The sequence below is a fragment of the Schistocerca cancellata genome, chromosome 2 (genome assembly GCF_023864275.1).
Source record: "Schistocerca cancellata isolate TAMUIC-IGC-003103 chromosome 2, iqSchCanc2.1, whole genome shotgun sequence".
NCBI classification, from domain to species: domain Eukaryota; kingdom Metazoa; phylum Arthropoda; class Insecta; order Orthoptera; family Acrididae; genus Schistocerca; species Schistocerca cancellata.
Window position 1 is genome coordinate 308,094,918 of NC_064627.1, and position 16,880 is coordinate 308,111,797.

The following is a 16,880-nucleotide window of genomic DNA, read 5'->3' on the forward strand; positions in this document are numbered from 1 at the left end:
AAAGGAATATAAACGTCTCAAAAATGAAATCGACAGGAAGTGCAAAATGGCTAAGCAGGGATGGCTAGAGGACAAATGTAAGGTTGTAGAGGCTTGTCTCACTAGGGGTAAGATAGATACTGCCTACAGGAAAATTAAAGAGACCTTTGGAGAGAAGAGAACCACTTGTATGAATATCAAGAGCTCAGATGGCAACCCAGTTCTAAGCAAAGAAGGGAAAGCAGAAAGATGGAAGGAGTATATAGAGGGTTTATACAAGGGCGATGTACTTGAGGACAATATTATGGAAATGGAAGAGGATGTAGATGAAGATGAAATGGGAGATAAGATACTGCGTGAAGAGTTTGACAGAGCACTGAAAGACCTGAGTCAAAACAAGGCCCCGGGAGTAGACAACATTCCATTAGAACTACTGATGGCCTCAGGAGAGCCAGTCATGACAAAACTCTACCATCTGGTGAGCACGATGTATGAGACAGGCAAAATACCCTCAGACTTCAAGAAGAATATAATAATTCCAATCCCAAAGAAAGCAGGTGTTGACAGATGTGAAAGTTACCGAACTATCAGTTTAATAAGTCACAGCTGCAAAATACTAACGCGAATTCTTTACAGACGAATGGAAAAACTAGTAGAAGCCGACCTCGGGGAAGATCAGTTTGGATTCCGTAGAAATGTTGGAACACGTGAGGCAATACTGACCTTACGACTTATCTTGGAAGAAAGATTAAGAAAAGGCAAACCTACGTTTCTTGCATTTGTAGACTTAGAGAAAGCTTTTGACAATGTTGACTGGAATACTCTCTTTCAAATTCTGAAGGTGGCAGGGGTAAAATACAGGGAGCGAAAGGCTATTTACAATTTGTACAGAAACCAGATGGCAGTTATAAGAGTCGAGGCGCATGAAAGGGAAGCAGTGGTTGGGAAAGGAGTAAGACAGGGTTGTAGCCTCTCCCCGATGTTATTCAATCTGTATATTGAGCAAGCAATAAAGGAAACAAAAGAAAAATTCGGAGTAGGTATTAAAATTCATGGAGAAAAAGTAAAAACTTTGAGGTTCGCCGATGACATTGTAATTCTGTCAGAGACAGCAAAGGACTTGGAAGAGCAGTTGAACGGAATGGACGGTGTCTTGAAAGGAGGATAAAAGATGAACATCAACAAAAGCAAAACGAGGATAATGGAATGTAGTCAAATTAAGTCGGGTGATGCTGAGGGAATTAGATTAGGAAATGAGACACTTAAAGTAGTAAAGGAGTTTTGCTATTTAGGGAGTAAAATAACCGATGATGGTCGAAGTAGAGAGGATATAAAATGCAGACTGGCAATGGCAAGGAAAGCGTTTCTCAAGAAGAGAAATTTGTTAACATCGAGTATAGATTTAAGTGTCAGGAAGTCGTTTCTGAAAGTATTTGTATGGAGTGTAGCCATGTATGGAAGTGAGACATCGACGATAACTAGTTTGGACAAGAAGAGAATAGAAGCTTTCGAAATGTGGTGCTACAGAAGAATGCTGAAGATAAGGTGGGTAGATCACGTAACTAATGAGGAGGTATTGAATAGGATTGGGGAGAAGAGAAGTTTGTGGCACAACTTGACTAGAAGAAGGGATCGGTTGGTAGGACATGTTCTGAGGCATCGAGGGATCACAAATTTAGCATTGGAGGGCATCGTGGAGATTAAAATCGTAGAGGGAGACCAAGAGATCAATACACTAAGCAGATTCAGAAGGATGTAGGTTGCAGTAGGTACTGGGAGATGAAGAAGCTTGCACAGGATAGAGTAGCATGGAGAGCTGCATCAAACCAGTCTCAGGACTGAAGACCACAACAACAACATGTATATTATGATTTTTCAACACTATTAAGGTAACTACATTGTTTGTTCTCTATCAAAATCTTTCATTTTGCTAACTATGCCTATCAGTAGTTAGTGCCTTCCGTAGTTTGAATCTTTTATTTAGCTGGCAGTAGTGGCGCTTGCTGTATTGCAGTAGTTCGAGTAATGAAGATTTTTGTGAGGTAAGTGATTTGTGAAAGGTATAGGTTAATGTTAGTCAGGGCCATTCTTTTGTAGGGATTTTTGAAAGTCAGATTGCGTTGCGCTAAAAATATTGTGTGTCAGTTTAAGCACAGTCATGTATAATTGTTCTAAGGGGATGTTGCATAATAAGGAAATACTGAATCGAACTGGTGAAAACAGAAATTCATTGCACACACTTGCTAAGAGAAGAGTTCGAAGGGGTCGGTTGATAGAAAGCATCCTGAGGCAGGCAGAATAGTGGCGGGATGTGTTTGTGTGTGTATGGGGGGGGGGGAGGGAGGGGAGATCAAGGCCTGGCTACAGTAAGCAGTTTAAAAGTGGATACAGCGAATTATAATCATGCACAGACGAAGAGTCTTGTACACTATACACTAGCACTGAGAAATGCATCAAATCATTCTTTGGAGCCGACCGCGGTGGCCGAGCGGTTCTAGGCGTTTCAGTCCGGAACCGCGCGACTGCTGCGGTCGCAGGTTCGAATCCTACCTCGGGCATGGATGTGTGTGATGTCCTTAGGTTAGTTAGGTTTAAGTAGTTCTAAGTTCTAGGGGACTGATGACCTCAGATGTTAAGCCCCTTAGTGCTCAGAGCCATTTGAACCATTCTTTGGACTGAGATCCACAGCAAAGACAAGAACGCCAAAAAGTTACATCTTAAAAAAAGGTGATAACTTGGGCTACTTTTGCCTTCATAACACACAAATAGCTTCACTATAAATCTTGTTACTCACTCAATACACTTTAATTATTAGCAATTCTTTTTTTGCCAGTAAATGTTCAAATGTGTGTGAATACCTAAGGGACCAAACTGCTTAGGTCATCGGTCCCTAGACTTACACACTACTTAAACGAACTTATGTTAAGAAAAACACACACACCTATGCCGCCGGCCGGTGTGGCCGAGCGGTTCTAAGCGCTTCAGTTTGGAACCGCGTGACCGCTACGGTCGCAGGTTCGAATCCTGCCTCGGGCATGGATGTGTGTGATGTCCTTAGGTTAGTTAGGTTTAAGTAGTTCTAAGTTCTAGGGGACTGATGACCTCAGTAGTTCAGTCCCATAGTGCTCAGAGCCGTTTGAACACCCATGCCCGAGGGAGGACTCGAACCTCCGGCAGGAGTGGTGTCAATAAATAAATATATACATTACGCCTTCCAACGTATCAATTCGTGACGCCATATCGCACAACTTTGTCTCAGGGTTACATCAGTATAGCGACTATCTATGGAATATTGTGTTGCGTCACAAATTGTGTGGCCTAATGTGTCTTGCTGCAACTAAATATTGTTTTTTTCCCCATTAATTTTCCTGATGAGCTTTTTCACGTCTTGAATTGTCTATGTATCGTGTATTAAGTTGCCATCTATGACTCTTTGGTTGATGATAAAGGTCGTACAGGTCTATGTTTTTCACGTAACTCCACTGTAACAGATCTGCCAGCCTTACATATATTTACGCGTCGCTGCACAGTGCCAACATCGACGTAGCTTTTACCATAAAATCATTTCATTCTTCGATAAATTTTAACATGAGCAACAGATCCTGCTCTTAGAAACTCGATGACAGCTGATGAACTTTCCCCAGTTGGTTCCAATGTAGCCACAACTGTCAACTGTAACTTGTGGGTATCTGAGGTTGTGTCAGAGACTAAATGCAATATACTGTAATTTGTTGGGAAGTGCAGTGCATGGAGGAGATAGTTATCATTCAGCCCTGTAACTATCTGTGTTCATGCTCCATGATTCGACGAGGCGTTAAACACTAATGTTCCAGGAAGTACAGATTTTTCTTTTATTGGTAAGTGCCCAAACTTCACGAACTATTTACGGCGATCTTTAATTAAATCGTAGTTTATTAGACAGACACTCAAAATTCCACGAAAATTATACAGGAAGGTAAACTTTAAAGTCCGGTAAATCACTACGAAATTGCAGGAAATTTTGTAGGTAAGCGTATTTTTAAGGTCATCTGTTGTCCTACATAATTTATGCTTGTTTCCTAAAGCGTTTACAACTCATCACTGCCAGGAAGACAACTTTTATGATATCATTAAATCGGAATAGCGCACGGAAAACTTTTCAAAGAAAAAGAAGTTTACTATTGAGACATTTGTTGAACGGTTCTAATTTTGAACCATCTTCCCATTTGAAATTCAGAACTTTCTTCCAGTTTCCAAAAGTTTAAGGGAAATCTGAAATTCACGATCCTGTACACGCTTAATGATTTGCCTAAAACAGATTTTACCTTAAGCAGCTTCCGGACTCGAATAAAACCTTAAGGTGCGCTAATACTTACTTATGGCAAATAATTCGCTGGAAATTTCGTAATGACGTAGGTAATTCACATTTTGAGCTCCAACCACAAACATTTTTTTTTTTGGTGCCAACGGCAATGTCTGTATAAAAATTAAATGTTTTCTCCAAACATCATTTGATTTTTTACGCACGTTTAGTAGACTGCTGCGGTGACTGTTCGTTTAAAATACAAAAACACACAACAAATGACGAAATTTTAAGTCCGTAACTGCCACCTGAAGATGGAGCAAAGCGACTGAAACATTTCATAAGTAAAAAAAAACTTACATGCTTAGTGAGTGGTTACGTTGTGTTTCTATTTGTTGTTGTGGTCTTCAGTCCTGAGACTGGTTTGATGCAGCTCTCCATGCTAATCTATCCTGTGCAAGCTCCTTCATCTCCCAGTACCTACTGCAACCTACATCCTTCTGAATCTGCTTAGTGTATTCATCTCTTGGTCTCCCTGTACGATTTTTACCCTCCACGCTGCCCTCCAATGCTAAATTTGTGATCCCTTGATGCCTCAGAACATGTCCTACCAACCGATCCCTTCTTCTAGTCAAGTTGTGCCACAAACTTCTCTTCTCCCCAATCCTATTCAATACCTCCTTATTAGTTATAGGATCTACCCATCTAATCTTCAGCATTCTTCTGTAGCACCACATTTCGAAAGCTTCTATTCTCTTCTTGTCTAAACTATTTATCGTCCATGTTTCACTTCCATACATGGCTACACTCCATACAAATACTTTCAGAAACGACTTCCTGACACTTAAATCTATACTCGATGTTAACAAATTTCTCTTCTTCATAAACGCTTTCCTTGCCATTGCCAGTCTACATTTCATATCCTCTCTACTTCGATCATCATCAGTTATTTTGCTCCCCAAATAGCAAAACTCCTTTACTACTTTAAGTGTCTCATTTCCTAATCTAATTCTATCAGCATCACCCGACTTCATTCGACTACATTCAATTATCCTCGTTTTGCTTTTGTTGATGTGCATCTTACGTATATCCTCCCTTCAAGACACTGTCCATTCCGTTCAACTGCTCTTCCAAGTCCTTTGCTGTCTCTGACAGAATTACAATGTCATCGGCAAACCTCAAAGTTTTTATTTCTTCTCCATGGATTTTAATACCTACCCCGAATTTTTCGTTTGTTTCCTTTATTTTCTATTTATATAATAGTTTTATGTATTTAATAGTATTTGAGATGAAAACTGAGATTTCAGGGCCTAAATATTGTTGGCCTAACAAGTCGGTGATTGCAAAGCTCATTTGTATGGACAGCAGTCAACAATAGAGATGGTGCGGACACGTACTTTGTGGTCTGAATTATCGTCGTTGAAATCACTCTTCGATGCCAATTATAATTGGGCTTACTCATGATGTTGTTATTCTCACTACCGGTGCACCTATGTTGTATTCTCAATTATTAGGGTATCAGTATGATTATTGCTATAGTTGTTGAGAACTGGCAGGAATTTCTGCTGAACTGTACTATTAACATAGCTGTGTAACTGTAATGTTCTTTTCAGTTATTGCAGTTTCAAGTAAGGTACACTGTCTCATCAAAAGTATCCGGATACCTGTTAGCGGATATTAATATGAGGCGTGTCCACCCTCCGCTTTCATGACGGCTTTAACTCTGCCGTGGGCACTTTCAGTGAGGTGTCTGAATGTCTGTGGAGGAAGGTAGTCTACTATCTCTCTCAATATCCAAAACCAAAGAAGGTAGTATGTTCGACGCTGGGGTCTGGAGCGAAGACGACTTTCTATCTCATCCTAAAGGTGTTCCACTGGGTTCAGGTCGGGACTCTGGGCAGGCCAGTCCATTTTGGAAATCTTGTTGTCCACAAACCATTGCCTCACAGATGCTGCTTTATGACAAGGTGCATTGTCATGCTGATACAGTCATCATCTCAGGGCCACTCATTAATTACGTCACACGAATTTCATGATTTTTGGTAGAAAATACAACACTGGCAGAGTGACGTCACTGGAAAGTGCCACCGCGGTGTGCTATGGGGGTATGAATGCGGTGAAACAGATGTTTTGGCCAATTAGCTTCAAGTTTATGAGGTAATGCCACCGCTCCTCTATTTTTACCTCCATCGTAGGTTCATATATTCGCCATCTTTCAAGGCTTCAACTGTTTTTGGTTGTAATCTAAGAGAGTAAGTGGGAAGAGAGACACTGACCAGCTGCAGGACTTGCGTGGACAGGTTCCTGACGAACGCCAAAGGGTCCTCGAGGCCAGGGTCCTGCACCTGCAGCTGCTTTATGTTGCCCACCAGATGGCAGGCCAGCGCTGCCTGCTGCTCCGACCGTGCGGCGAACGAGTCCTGTATGACAAGAAGAACATCAAATGGGACCTCTGTCGCTGTGCGATATAAGTCAAAGCTGTCAGCTACAGACATCTATCATACTATGGATAAGCACTTGTATGTGTCAAAGAACATATAGCCAGTCTTCCATCTGTTAGAGTAGATCCATCTTTCGTTAAGCACCGCAAAACATGTTTTAGCATGCTATTTAAACTTTGAGAAAACCAGCCAATAGTACTGTTTGACAGGAAGACCGGTTAGCAACGATCCTTTTGACTTGTAGGGCAAAGTTTTCCTCCTCCTGCCATGAACATGATCTACTTTACTGCTAGTTGGATCTGCCCAGCAATTTAGTATACAGGGTGAAGAACAAATATCGCACTTGGCGGTCGGCATGCGATTACTCATCCCAATTCAAGACAAAAGTGTATCTAGAAAAACCTAGTCCCGGCAGTAGCCTTAATAGAAATCCGATTTAAAAAACGAAGCTCTTTCTACGCTGTAACTGCGTGCAGTATGGCCATGAACAGGCAGCATGAACGCAGCACTCTGCTGGAGCTGTACCGTTTGCCCAGTGAGACGACGCAACGCCGTGGGGAACGGAGATGCAGCTTTGGCGATGTTTGAGTCGCTCTCACGCAGAAATTTTTTTCCAGTTAAAGCATCAAACTGCATCCAAATTACACCTCCACAATGCGGTACCTTGTCTATTTCTTACTGTTATTGTTACCTTTATTTAAACATTAATGAACACGGTGGACCATTGATCGTGACCGGGCCAAATATGTCACGAAATAAGCGTCAAACGAAAAAACTACAAAGAACGAAACTTGTCTAGCTTGAAGGGGGAAACCAGAAGGCGATATTGTTGGCCCGCTAGATGGTGCTGCCATAGGTCAAACGTATATCAACTGCGTTTTTTAAAATAGGAACCCCCATTTTTTATTACATATTCTTGTAGTACGTAAAGAAATATGAATGTTTTAGTTGTACCGCTTTTTTCGCTTTGTGATAGATGGCGCTATAATAGTCACAAACGTATGGCTCACAATTTTAGACGATCAGTTGGTAACAGGTGGGTTTTTAAATTAAAATACAGAACGTAGGTACGTTTGAACATTTTATTTTGGTTGTTCCAGTGTGATACATGTACCTTTGTGAACTTATCATTTCTGAGAACGCATGCTGTTATAGCGTGATTACCTGTAAATACCACATTAGTGCAATAAACGCTCAAAATGATGTCCGTCAAATTCAATGCATTTGGCAATACGTGTAATCACATTCCTCTCAACAGCATGTAGTTCGCCTTTCGTAATGTTCGCACATACATTGACAATGCGCTGACGCATGTTGTCAGGCGTTGTCGGTGGATCACGGTTGCAAATATCAGCTTTCCCACAGAAAGAAATCCGGGGATGTCAGATCCGGTGAACGTGCGGGCCATGGTATAGTGCTTCGACGACCGATCCACCTGTCATGAAATATGCTATCCGATACCGCTTCAACCGCACACGAGCTATGTGCCGGACATCCATCATGTGAGAAGTACATCGCCATTCTGTCATGCAGTGAAACATCTAGTAGTAACATAGGTAGAACATTGCGTAGGAAATCAGCATACATTGTACAATTTCAATTGACATCTATAAAATGGGGGCCAATTATCCTTCCTCCCATAATGCCGTACCATACATTAACCCGCCAGGGTCGCTGATGTTCCACTTGTAGCAGCCATCGTGGATTTTCCATTGCCCAGTAGTGCATATTATGCCGGTTTACGTTACCGCTGTTGGTGAATGACGCTTCGTCGCTAAATAGAATGCGTGAAAAAAATCTGTCATCGTCCCGTAATTTCTCTTGTGCCCAGTAGCAGAATTGTACACGACGTTCAAAGTCGTCGCCATGCAATTCCTGGTGCATAGAAATATGGTATGGGTGCAATCGATGCTGATGTAGCATTCTCAACACCGACGTTTTTGAGATTCCCGATTCTCTCGCGGTTTGTCTGCTACTGATGTGCGGATTAGCCGCGACAGCAGCTAAAACACCTACTTAGGCATCATCATTTGTTGCAGGTCGTGGTTGACGTTTCACATGTGGCTGAACACTTCCTGTTTCCTTAAATAAGGTAACTATCCGGCGAAAAAAGTGGTCCAACTAAATCATTCACATTTCTTTACGTACTACACGAATATATAATAAAAATGGAGGTTCCTATTTAAAAAAAACGCAGTTGATATCCGTTTGACCTATGGCAGCACCATCTAGCGGACCAACCATAGCGCCATCTGGTTTCCCCCTTCAAGCTAGGCGAGTTTCGTTCTTTATAGTTTTTTCGTTTGATGCTTATTTATTGAGTTATTTGGCCCGGTCACTATCAATGGACCACCCTGTATAACATGAGCTTCTTTCACATGTAAACGACCATTTTGTTTCGTCCTTGACACAAATAAAGTCAATAGAAAATAATAGTGGATACAGTAACATTGTCTGTACCCAATGTGGTACAAAAAGCACAATAGGTAGGCTACACTAGATTGCACATTATGCTACGCACAGTAATTCCATTCCGTACACACGACGGTCAGGTTTATCTTCACAGCGCCGGCATGTACAAATGCGAGCAACGTTCAGTTTGGAGAAGGTGCTCAAAGCGACCATCTTGCGTTTGCAGTCAGTTCGCCACTCGCTCCGTCAAACATTGCCGAAACGGCGTGCACGAGATCTATTAGGCCATGAACATCCATGGGTGGAGTACTATAAACTTGTTTCTTTAAGAGTTCACACAAATAATAAAATGTAGCGGATTAAGCTCCGGGGAACGACCAACCATTTCCCTCCAAACGCGTATTTAAATAATTGCCGCGCGGTTAGAGGCGCCATGTCATTGACTGCTGGAAGTTCGAGTCCTCCCTCGGGCATGAGTGTGTGTGTTGTTCTTAGCATAAGTTAGTTGAAGAAGTGTGTAAGCCTATGGACCGATGACCTCTGCAGTTTGGTCCCTTAAGAACTGACACACATTTGAAATTTTTTTAAAAAATAATTACGTACATTTATTCCAAAGTGTGGCCGTGTACCATCATGCTGAAACCATAGCTGCCGCACCAAGTGGAACAATTTCTAATGCGTCAGGCAAAGTATTACAAAGAAACGTACAATACCGGGAGCATTCAACTTGCCCAGCAATAGGTAAGGTCCCAGAAGCACTCCCCCTACGATTCCAGCCCACAGGTTTATGCCAAAGCGTTTCTGAAAGCCATGTTCACTGGTGACATGTGGGTTATGTTCCGACCAGTAATGGTTGTTGTGGAGGTTGAAAATAACTTCACGAGTGGAGCTAGATTCTTCAGTCCATATTAAGTTAGTTACAAAACGTTCGTTATCTTCCACCTGATGCGAAAGCCATTCACAAAACTGTACTCGTCGAATGTGGTCTTCCGGTCGCTGGTGTTGAGTCAATGTGTAATGATATAGAAGCAGTTCTTCATTGTGCCAACACGTCAGCAACCAGTCTTTGAGATATCTGCAACTGCCTTGCCATATCACGGGTACTTCCCCGTGGTGATTGTGAACGGCTTCAAGACTCGCGTCTTCTCTTTGTGTAGTATGTCCTTGGACGACCTCTGTGGATTACTTATGGACGAAGATTCCCGTTTTCCCGAAGGCGTTGCTCCAAGCGTCGAAAAACATTCTTATCGGGATGACACCTTTGTGGGTACCGTGCAGCATACGCACGAGCAGCAGCTTCGTTATCGGAAGCACCCAGCGCCAAAACCATATCGATGTATTCATAGTTTTTGTAGTCAATCGGGAGGCCGCCTTACATGAGCTTGACAGGACCAGTTACGGTTGTGCTGTGCACTGTTAGTAGACACATGCATGCAATTTCATGGATCCCACTATCGTGTAATAGGCTATTGTCACGTGACAAAATGATGTCCTGCTTATAAACGACGAGAACTAGGAACAGAAATCTAAAAAATAAAAAAATAAAAGCAGACGAGGTTTTTTTTAAATTACCGGGAACTTTTTAAGTACTAACGGGATTGTATTTCTTATTTTTTTGTTCTCGCATTCCTGAAATTATGTAAAACTACAAAAAAAGGAAAGCTAGTGCCACTACCACTTTTTCACTAAATATTTAAGAAAAAGCCCCAAAAGAAAAGCTCCACCACTTCAGGTGATGGCCCCTATCACGAAAGACCTTCATAACTTCTTTTTTTTTTTAATTGTATGATACATGGAAGGTTTTTTTGTATTTTCTTTTATTTATTATTTTTGTTATTTAATTCTTTTATCTTTATCGATTTTATCATAAATAAGTCCATTCCCGTCGCACAAGTACGTCCTCGCAAAGATTGGCAATCGCCTTCGACATCAACGGGAAAGAAAATCCCGCGTGGTGGAGACACATCAGTAGATCATCGACGCACGTCTTCTCGGAAGTGTGCATGAATAACCGTTGAGGGGATCGTATCTGATCTGTAAAATGGAGAAAGGGTCATATGTCAGTTGCTCTTCGCATGGATGATTCAGCTGCGGGGGTTGAGGAAAATATTCCGGAGAAAGTTCGAGAAATATTGATGGTACTTTGGGCTCTTGACTACTGCATAATGTCGGTCGTTAAGGTATTGCCATAAATCAAGGGCTGATTTGTGACCATCAACAAACAGGTAGTGGACTGCGTTTCCGCTAATCCAAGTCACAGAGCAGGTCATTTGCACGTGGAAAATAGTCCATGTCCGGGAAGAGAATCATTTGCGGGGTGATGCTGCCAGGAGTCGTGCGTGTGATGAAAGCCAGCATCTGGAGGACCAAAAGCCGAACATTACTTGAGTCGCAGCACACGAGTCGATGGCCATCGTCATCCTGCACGCCACACATGGTACGTAATGGTGATAGCGCCAGGTGGATCCGGTGGAGACGCGACTGGCAGACCTGCTCCCATTAACCGTCAGAAGCAACAGTATGGGAGTGCACTGTCCGCCACACGGCATTCCATCAGACGAGGGGATTTTTTTTCTTCAATCACATTCGGCGGAAGCCGCGATTCCAGCGAGGCATAGACTATATTGGCAGTCGAGGGCGTGGAGGGAGAATCACAGACCTAATGTAGCTGTATCCAAGGAAGAAATAGCTCAAGTAGAAAAAGGGCGCTGAGACGACTATCAGCAGGCTGGTGAGGCATGTCGAAGTGAGTCGCCAGATCTTGAAATGCGTGCTTACGAAGAGGGCTGTTGCTCAATGGTGCACGTGATAGAGATTGAGTCCTCCTTTGTCCTGCGGAAGGGTGAGGGACTCATAGCTGACTTTAAATGACAGGCCTTGACACATAAAGGAACCCAATGCAGCCAACATCCTTCTGGCCATTGAAGGCGCGATGGGGAACGTCTGAGCCAAGTGCGCCATTCGCGACACGACATAAACATTAGCAAAACGGGTCCGTTGCAGCATGTCCAAGGTTCGGAGTCGATGGTCACAGAGCTCCGTTCGGATTCGGCGTAATAAGCGTCTACTGTCAAGGGCCACTGATCGCCGCAAGTCGGTTGTAAAATAAATACCCAGACATCGTACCACGTCGCTGATCCGTAGGGGAGCGACGCAGTCACCGGGCGGCCCACGGCCTATAGGCAACGCGCGAGATTTGCGAGCATTAAGGACGCTGCCCGAAGCAGCGCCGTAGGATTCCAGCCACTCCAGCGCTGCCTGACGTGGCGCAGGAGGAGGACCAGATCGCTCGCGTAGCCCGTGCAACAAAATGTGTGTCCGCCAAAGTCAATACAGTGAGGAGTTGGCGGAGGCCGCAAAGTAACGGTTCCATGTCGAGGGTGTACAGGGTCGGAGAAAGAGGGCATCCATGCCGCACCGATCGTTGTACCAGGATGAGCGCCGTAAGACGACCATTGTACAGGATCCTAGAATCGTGCCCCGGAGTAGACACATTATGACCTCCACTAAGCTGTCTGTGAATCTCATATTCCACATCACCGCTGTCAGATAGGCGTGATCAACTCTGCTGAAGGCCTGACTGAAATCAAGGGAGGCCAGGGCCCTTGTGATGCGACGCATCCGCGCAAGCGCGATCGTGTCATGGTACCGATATAATGCAGTCCGGGTGTTGTGGTCACCTCCTAAAGAGGCCTAATCATGGGAAACCACATATTGCGCCATCCTCCTGAGACATGCTGCCAAAAGCTGGGTAAAGATCTTCATATCACAGTTCAGGAGCGATAGGAGACGGTAGTCACTGACAGAGGTTCCACCATTTGGTTTATGAACAGGAACGAGCATCGGTTCGAGGAAGACATTAGGAAGCTGTACTTAAGGGGACATCAAGTCACGGCATAAGTCCGTCGAGGCAGACGTCAGTAACTGGCTATACGTCCCATAAAACTCTTACGGGAGGCCGTCGGGTCCAGGCGACTTGTGAGGCGCGCCGGCCAGTATAGCTGCAGTGCCCTCCTCCCCAGTCCCGCGGTATTGTGCCATATGTAATGCGCGACATTTCCTCAATCACGTCAGGGGGTTGATGCCAGTTCGCGAACAGTTGACTATAGCGAGCGTAGAAAGCATTCCCAATCGCATGTAGTGTTGTGACACAGCGACCATAGGCTAAAGTTGCAACATGAATCAGCGCCCGTCGACGCCTGCGTTCCCTTATGATATGATTCATCGACGGACCTTCGTGGTCCATTCTATCAAAGATGCGCGCACGAACAATTGTCCCTTCGAGGTGCTGCCTCGTGAGGGCTTGTGATCCCCGCTTTTGCGCCGGTCATTGCTTGCTGATGGGCAGGTGAATGAGGCGTTGCGAACAATCGCGCGGAATGCGGTAGTAGAAATCTAGTGATTGCAGCCTCTAGACGGCGATCACCCTGCCGTGACCAATCAACGCGTGTCCGCGTGATCTAGTGGCTAGCTTTGCTGACTATGGATCACGGGGTCCCGGGTTCGATTTCCACCTGGGTTGGGGATTTTCTCTGCCCGGGGACTGGGTGTTTGTGTTGTCCTCATCATTTTATGATCGCCATCATTATTCGTGTCAGGGAATAGATTGGACTGTGTACAAAATTGGACTGTGAAAAAATTGGGACTTTGTACGGGCGCTGATGACCGCGCAGTTGAGCGCCCCACAAACGAAACATCATCAACATCAATCAAAGCCTTCCTAAGAGCTGGCTTGGCGCATAGCAGCCACAATTAGAGTGCGACCGGGTAAGCTCCTCGAAGAGGGGCGCATGATGTCCGCATTGCCCCAACGAGCTGTCGGCATTCAGGCGAATGTAGGTGTGTCACGTTCAGTTTCCAAGGGCCTCGCCCATACTATCTGGCCACGCAAGGTGACTGTGCATATATAGGCCGCATGGTTGGGAAAAGCAACAGGTCATATTTCCTGAAAAATGGTGCGCGAGAGATAGACACGGTCTATATAGCTGGAGGAATGGCTGGTATATTGTGTGAAACCTGCCTTATCCCCTTGTACATACTTCCACGAGTCCACGAGTGAAGATTAGTCAGGATGGAGGAGAGCGCTGGAGATGGAACGTAGTGTGGTAGTTGGTCCTTCGGCGCCTGGGTGGAGATAAACCCCTACCAAAGATTAGGGCATCCTGGCGTCCCGTAAAGAGGGGCGCGACCGCATCTGCGAAGAAAGCGGACCGTTCACGCCGTCGTCCCGATCCAGAGGGCGCATAGATATTGATTCTGATGTCACGCAGAGTGAGAGCCGTGCCTCTTGCGTCAGGGAGGAAAGCGACGTCTTCTGCAACTAGGCCATCATGGAGAGGGTCTACCACGCCACTACTAGTGGCAGATGCGTGTGAGAGGTGAACAGTGTATCCGAAAGGGCCGACGGAATCCTCGACATAGAACTCCTGAAGGAGGTCGATGTCTATATCTGGATGCTTAAAGGAGGGTTCTGCACCGCCGCGTCACTACGTCCATCAACAAAAGAGGTGGCTTACAAAACACTTGTTCGACCTATACTTGAGTATTGCGCATCAGTGTGGGATCCGTACCAGATCGGGTTGACGGAGGAGATAGAGAAGATCCAAAGAAGAGCGGCGCGTTTCGTCACAGGGTTATTTGGTAACCGTGATAGCGTTACGGAGATGTTTAACAAACTCAAGTGGCAGACTCTGCAAGAGAGGCGCTCTGCATCGCGGTGTAGCTTGCTCGCCAGGTTTCGAGAGGGTGCGTTTCTGGATGAGGTATCGAATATATTGCTTCCCCCTACTTATACCTCCCGAGGAGATCACGAATGTAAAATTAGAGAGATTAGAGCGCGCACGGAGGCTTTCAGACAGTCGTTCTTCCCGCGAACCATACGCGACTGGAACAGGAAAGGGAGGTAATGACAATGGCACGTAAAGTGCCCTCCGCCACGCACCGTTGGGTGGCTTGCGGAGTATAAATGTAGATGTAGATGTAGATGTAGAAGCTGTCGTGGGGTGAGGAGGAGGAACATTATTGTCCGCCATCTGCGTGTCAGAGGACTTTGCGTCATCAGACATGTTATCGTCATCTTGTGGCCCCATTCTTTGGAGATAATCATCCGAAGGCGCACGGTGGCGCTTCCGGCGCTTCCGTGGGGCATTTTGTTTACGTACGTGCCGTTCTGTGTTGGAATGGGAGTGGTTGTCCATCACCTTCTTGCCGGGTGGAAGGAAGGCGGAAGTCGGTACAATGCCAGGCGTCAGATCCATCTTCGTGTCGCGGTCAGCGGTAATACGCAGGTGAGTGTCTCCTCCCGACAGTGGTTGCAGTGACGTGAAAAGTGTCGGACCAGTCTCCACGACGGTAGTCATCACCTGCGACGGGTCGCGTGGGTCATGCGGTAGATGGTTCAAATGGCTCTGAGCACTATGGGACTTAACATCTTAGGTCATCAGTCCCCTAGAACTTAGAACTACTTAAACCTGCTAACCTAAGGACATCACACAACACCCAGCCATCACGAGGCAGAGAAAATCCCTGACCCCGCCGGGAATCGAACCCGGGAACCCGGGCGTGGGAAGCGAGAACGCTACCGCACGACCACGAGATGCGGGCCATGCGGTAGATCGGCAGTTGGTGCTGTGACTGCGGCATAGGTGACAGGAAGAACTGTGGATGGCATATTGGAGGCGGCGTAGCTGGGCGGTGTCTGTACAAGCCGGTGCTGGAGACAGTTTTGGCGGACATGCCCTTCCTGACCGCAACCGGCGCAGCTACGGCGCTGTCTGTCATACATAACGATGGCCCTTCGTTCTCCTATAACCAAGTAAGACGGCTTCATTTTTCAGCCAGGTGGCGGAGTACATTGCCATACGGTTTAAAAGCCGACATGACGACGTCCGGAGGGATCTCGAACGGGAGTTCGAAAACCCTGATCGTATGCAGGCCGAAACACTCATGGTCAAACAATACATCACCTACGTGTCCGTCGTGGTGCTTAAACTTGAGGTTCCGCGCGTGGCGGCTCACAATTTCGGTACATAGTTGTTCAAATGGTTCAAATGGCTCTAAGCACTATGGGACTTGACATCTGAGGTCATCAGTCCCCTAGACATAGAACTACTTAAACCTAACTAAACTAAGGACATCACACGCATCCATGCCCGGGGCAGGATTCGAACCTGCGACCGTAGCAGCCGCGTGGTTCCGGATTGACGCCTCTAGAAGCGCTCGACCTCAGCGGCCGGCTTCTTGTTTTCATTCATTTGTTTTCAAAATGCACCCGATCTGATTTTGCAACACAAACTTTTGTTTTGAAGCTGGGTGAGGAATCGCTTGCCGACCTCCAACTGCGGCGTTCTTTTATTCACGCTGTATATGCTTGTCTTGTTATATTGAAATGCGTTCATTGAAGCAACATTGTCGAGGATTGTGGTAAGACAGTTGCTTGCTTGCGCAGCATTTACGTATTTACCCATTACGTTGTTTTCATATTTATTCACGTGAAATACTTTTGGACTGAATATTGTGTGAGCAATATTAGTACTTTATATGGTTTCAACACTCGGTTGGAACATATGCGAATCGATATCGTTTTCTTTTCATTCATCTGAGTCTGCAAGTAGTTTACCTCATTGCTTCCCACCTTCTGAATAATACTATGGGTATTACTATGAGGCCACGCAGTGTAGTCGTGTGGTCTAGGGCAGCTTTCCACGGTTCGCGCGGCTGCCCGCGTCGGAAGTTCGAATCCTCCCTTGGGCGTGGGTGTGTGTGTG

General features: G+C 45.3%; 1 protein-coding gene across 1 annotated transcript in view; it reads right to left on the bottom strand.

Annotated features, from left to right (window-relative positions):
- Window positions 1-16,880, bottom strand: part of LOC126153633 (uncharacterized) — a 558,426-nt gene that overhangs the window by 43,273 nt on the left and 498,273 nt on the right. The window contains exon 15 of the mRNA XM_049916084.1: window positions 6,538-6,681. Within this exon, the coding sequence (XP_049772041.1) occupies window positions 6,538-6,681 (144 nt within the window). The remainder of the gene's footprint in view (window positions 1-6,537; window positions 6,682-16,880) is intronic.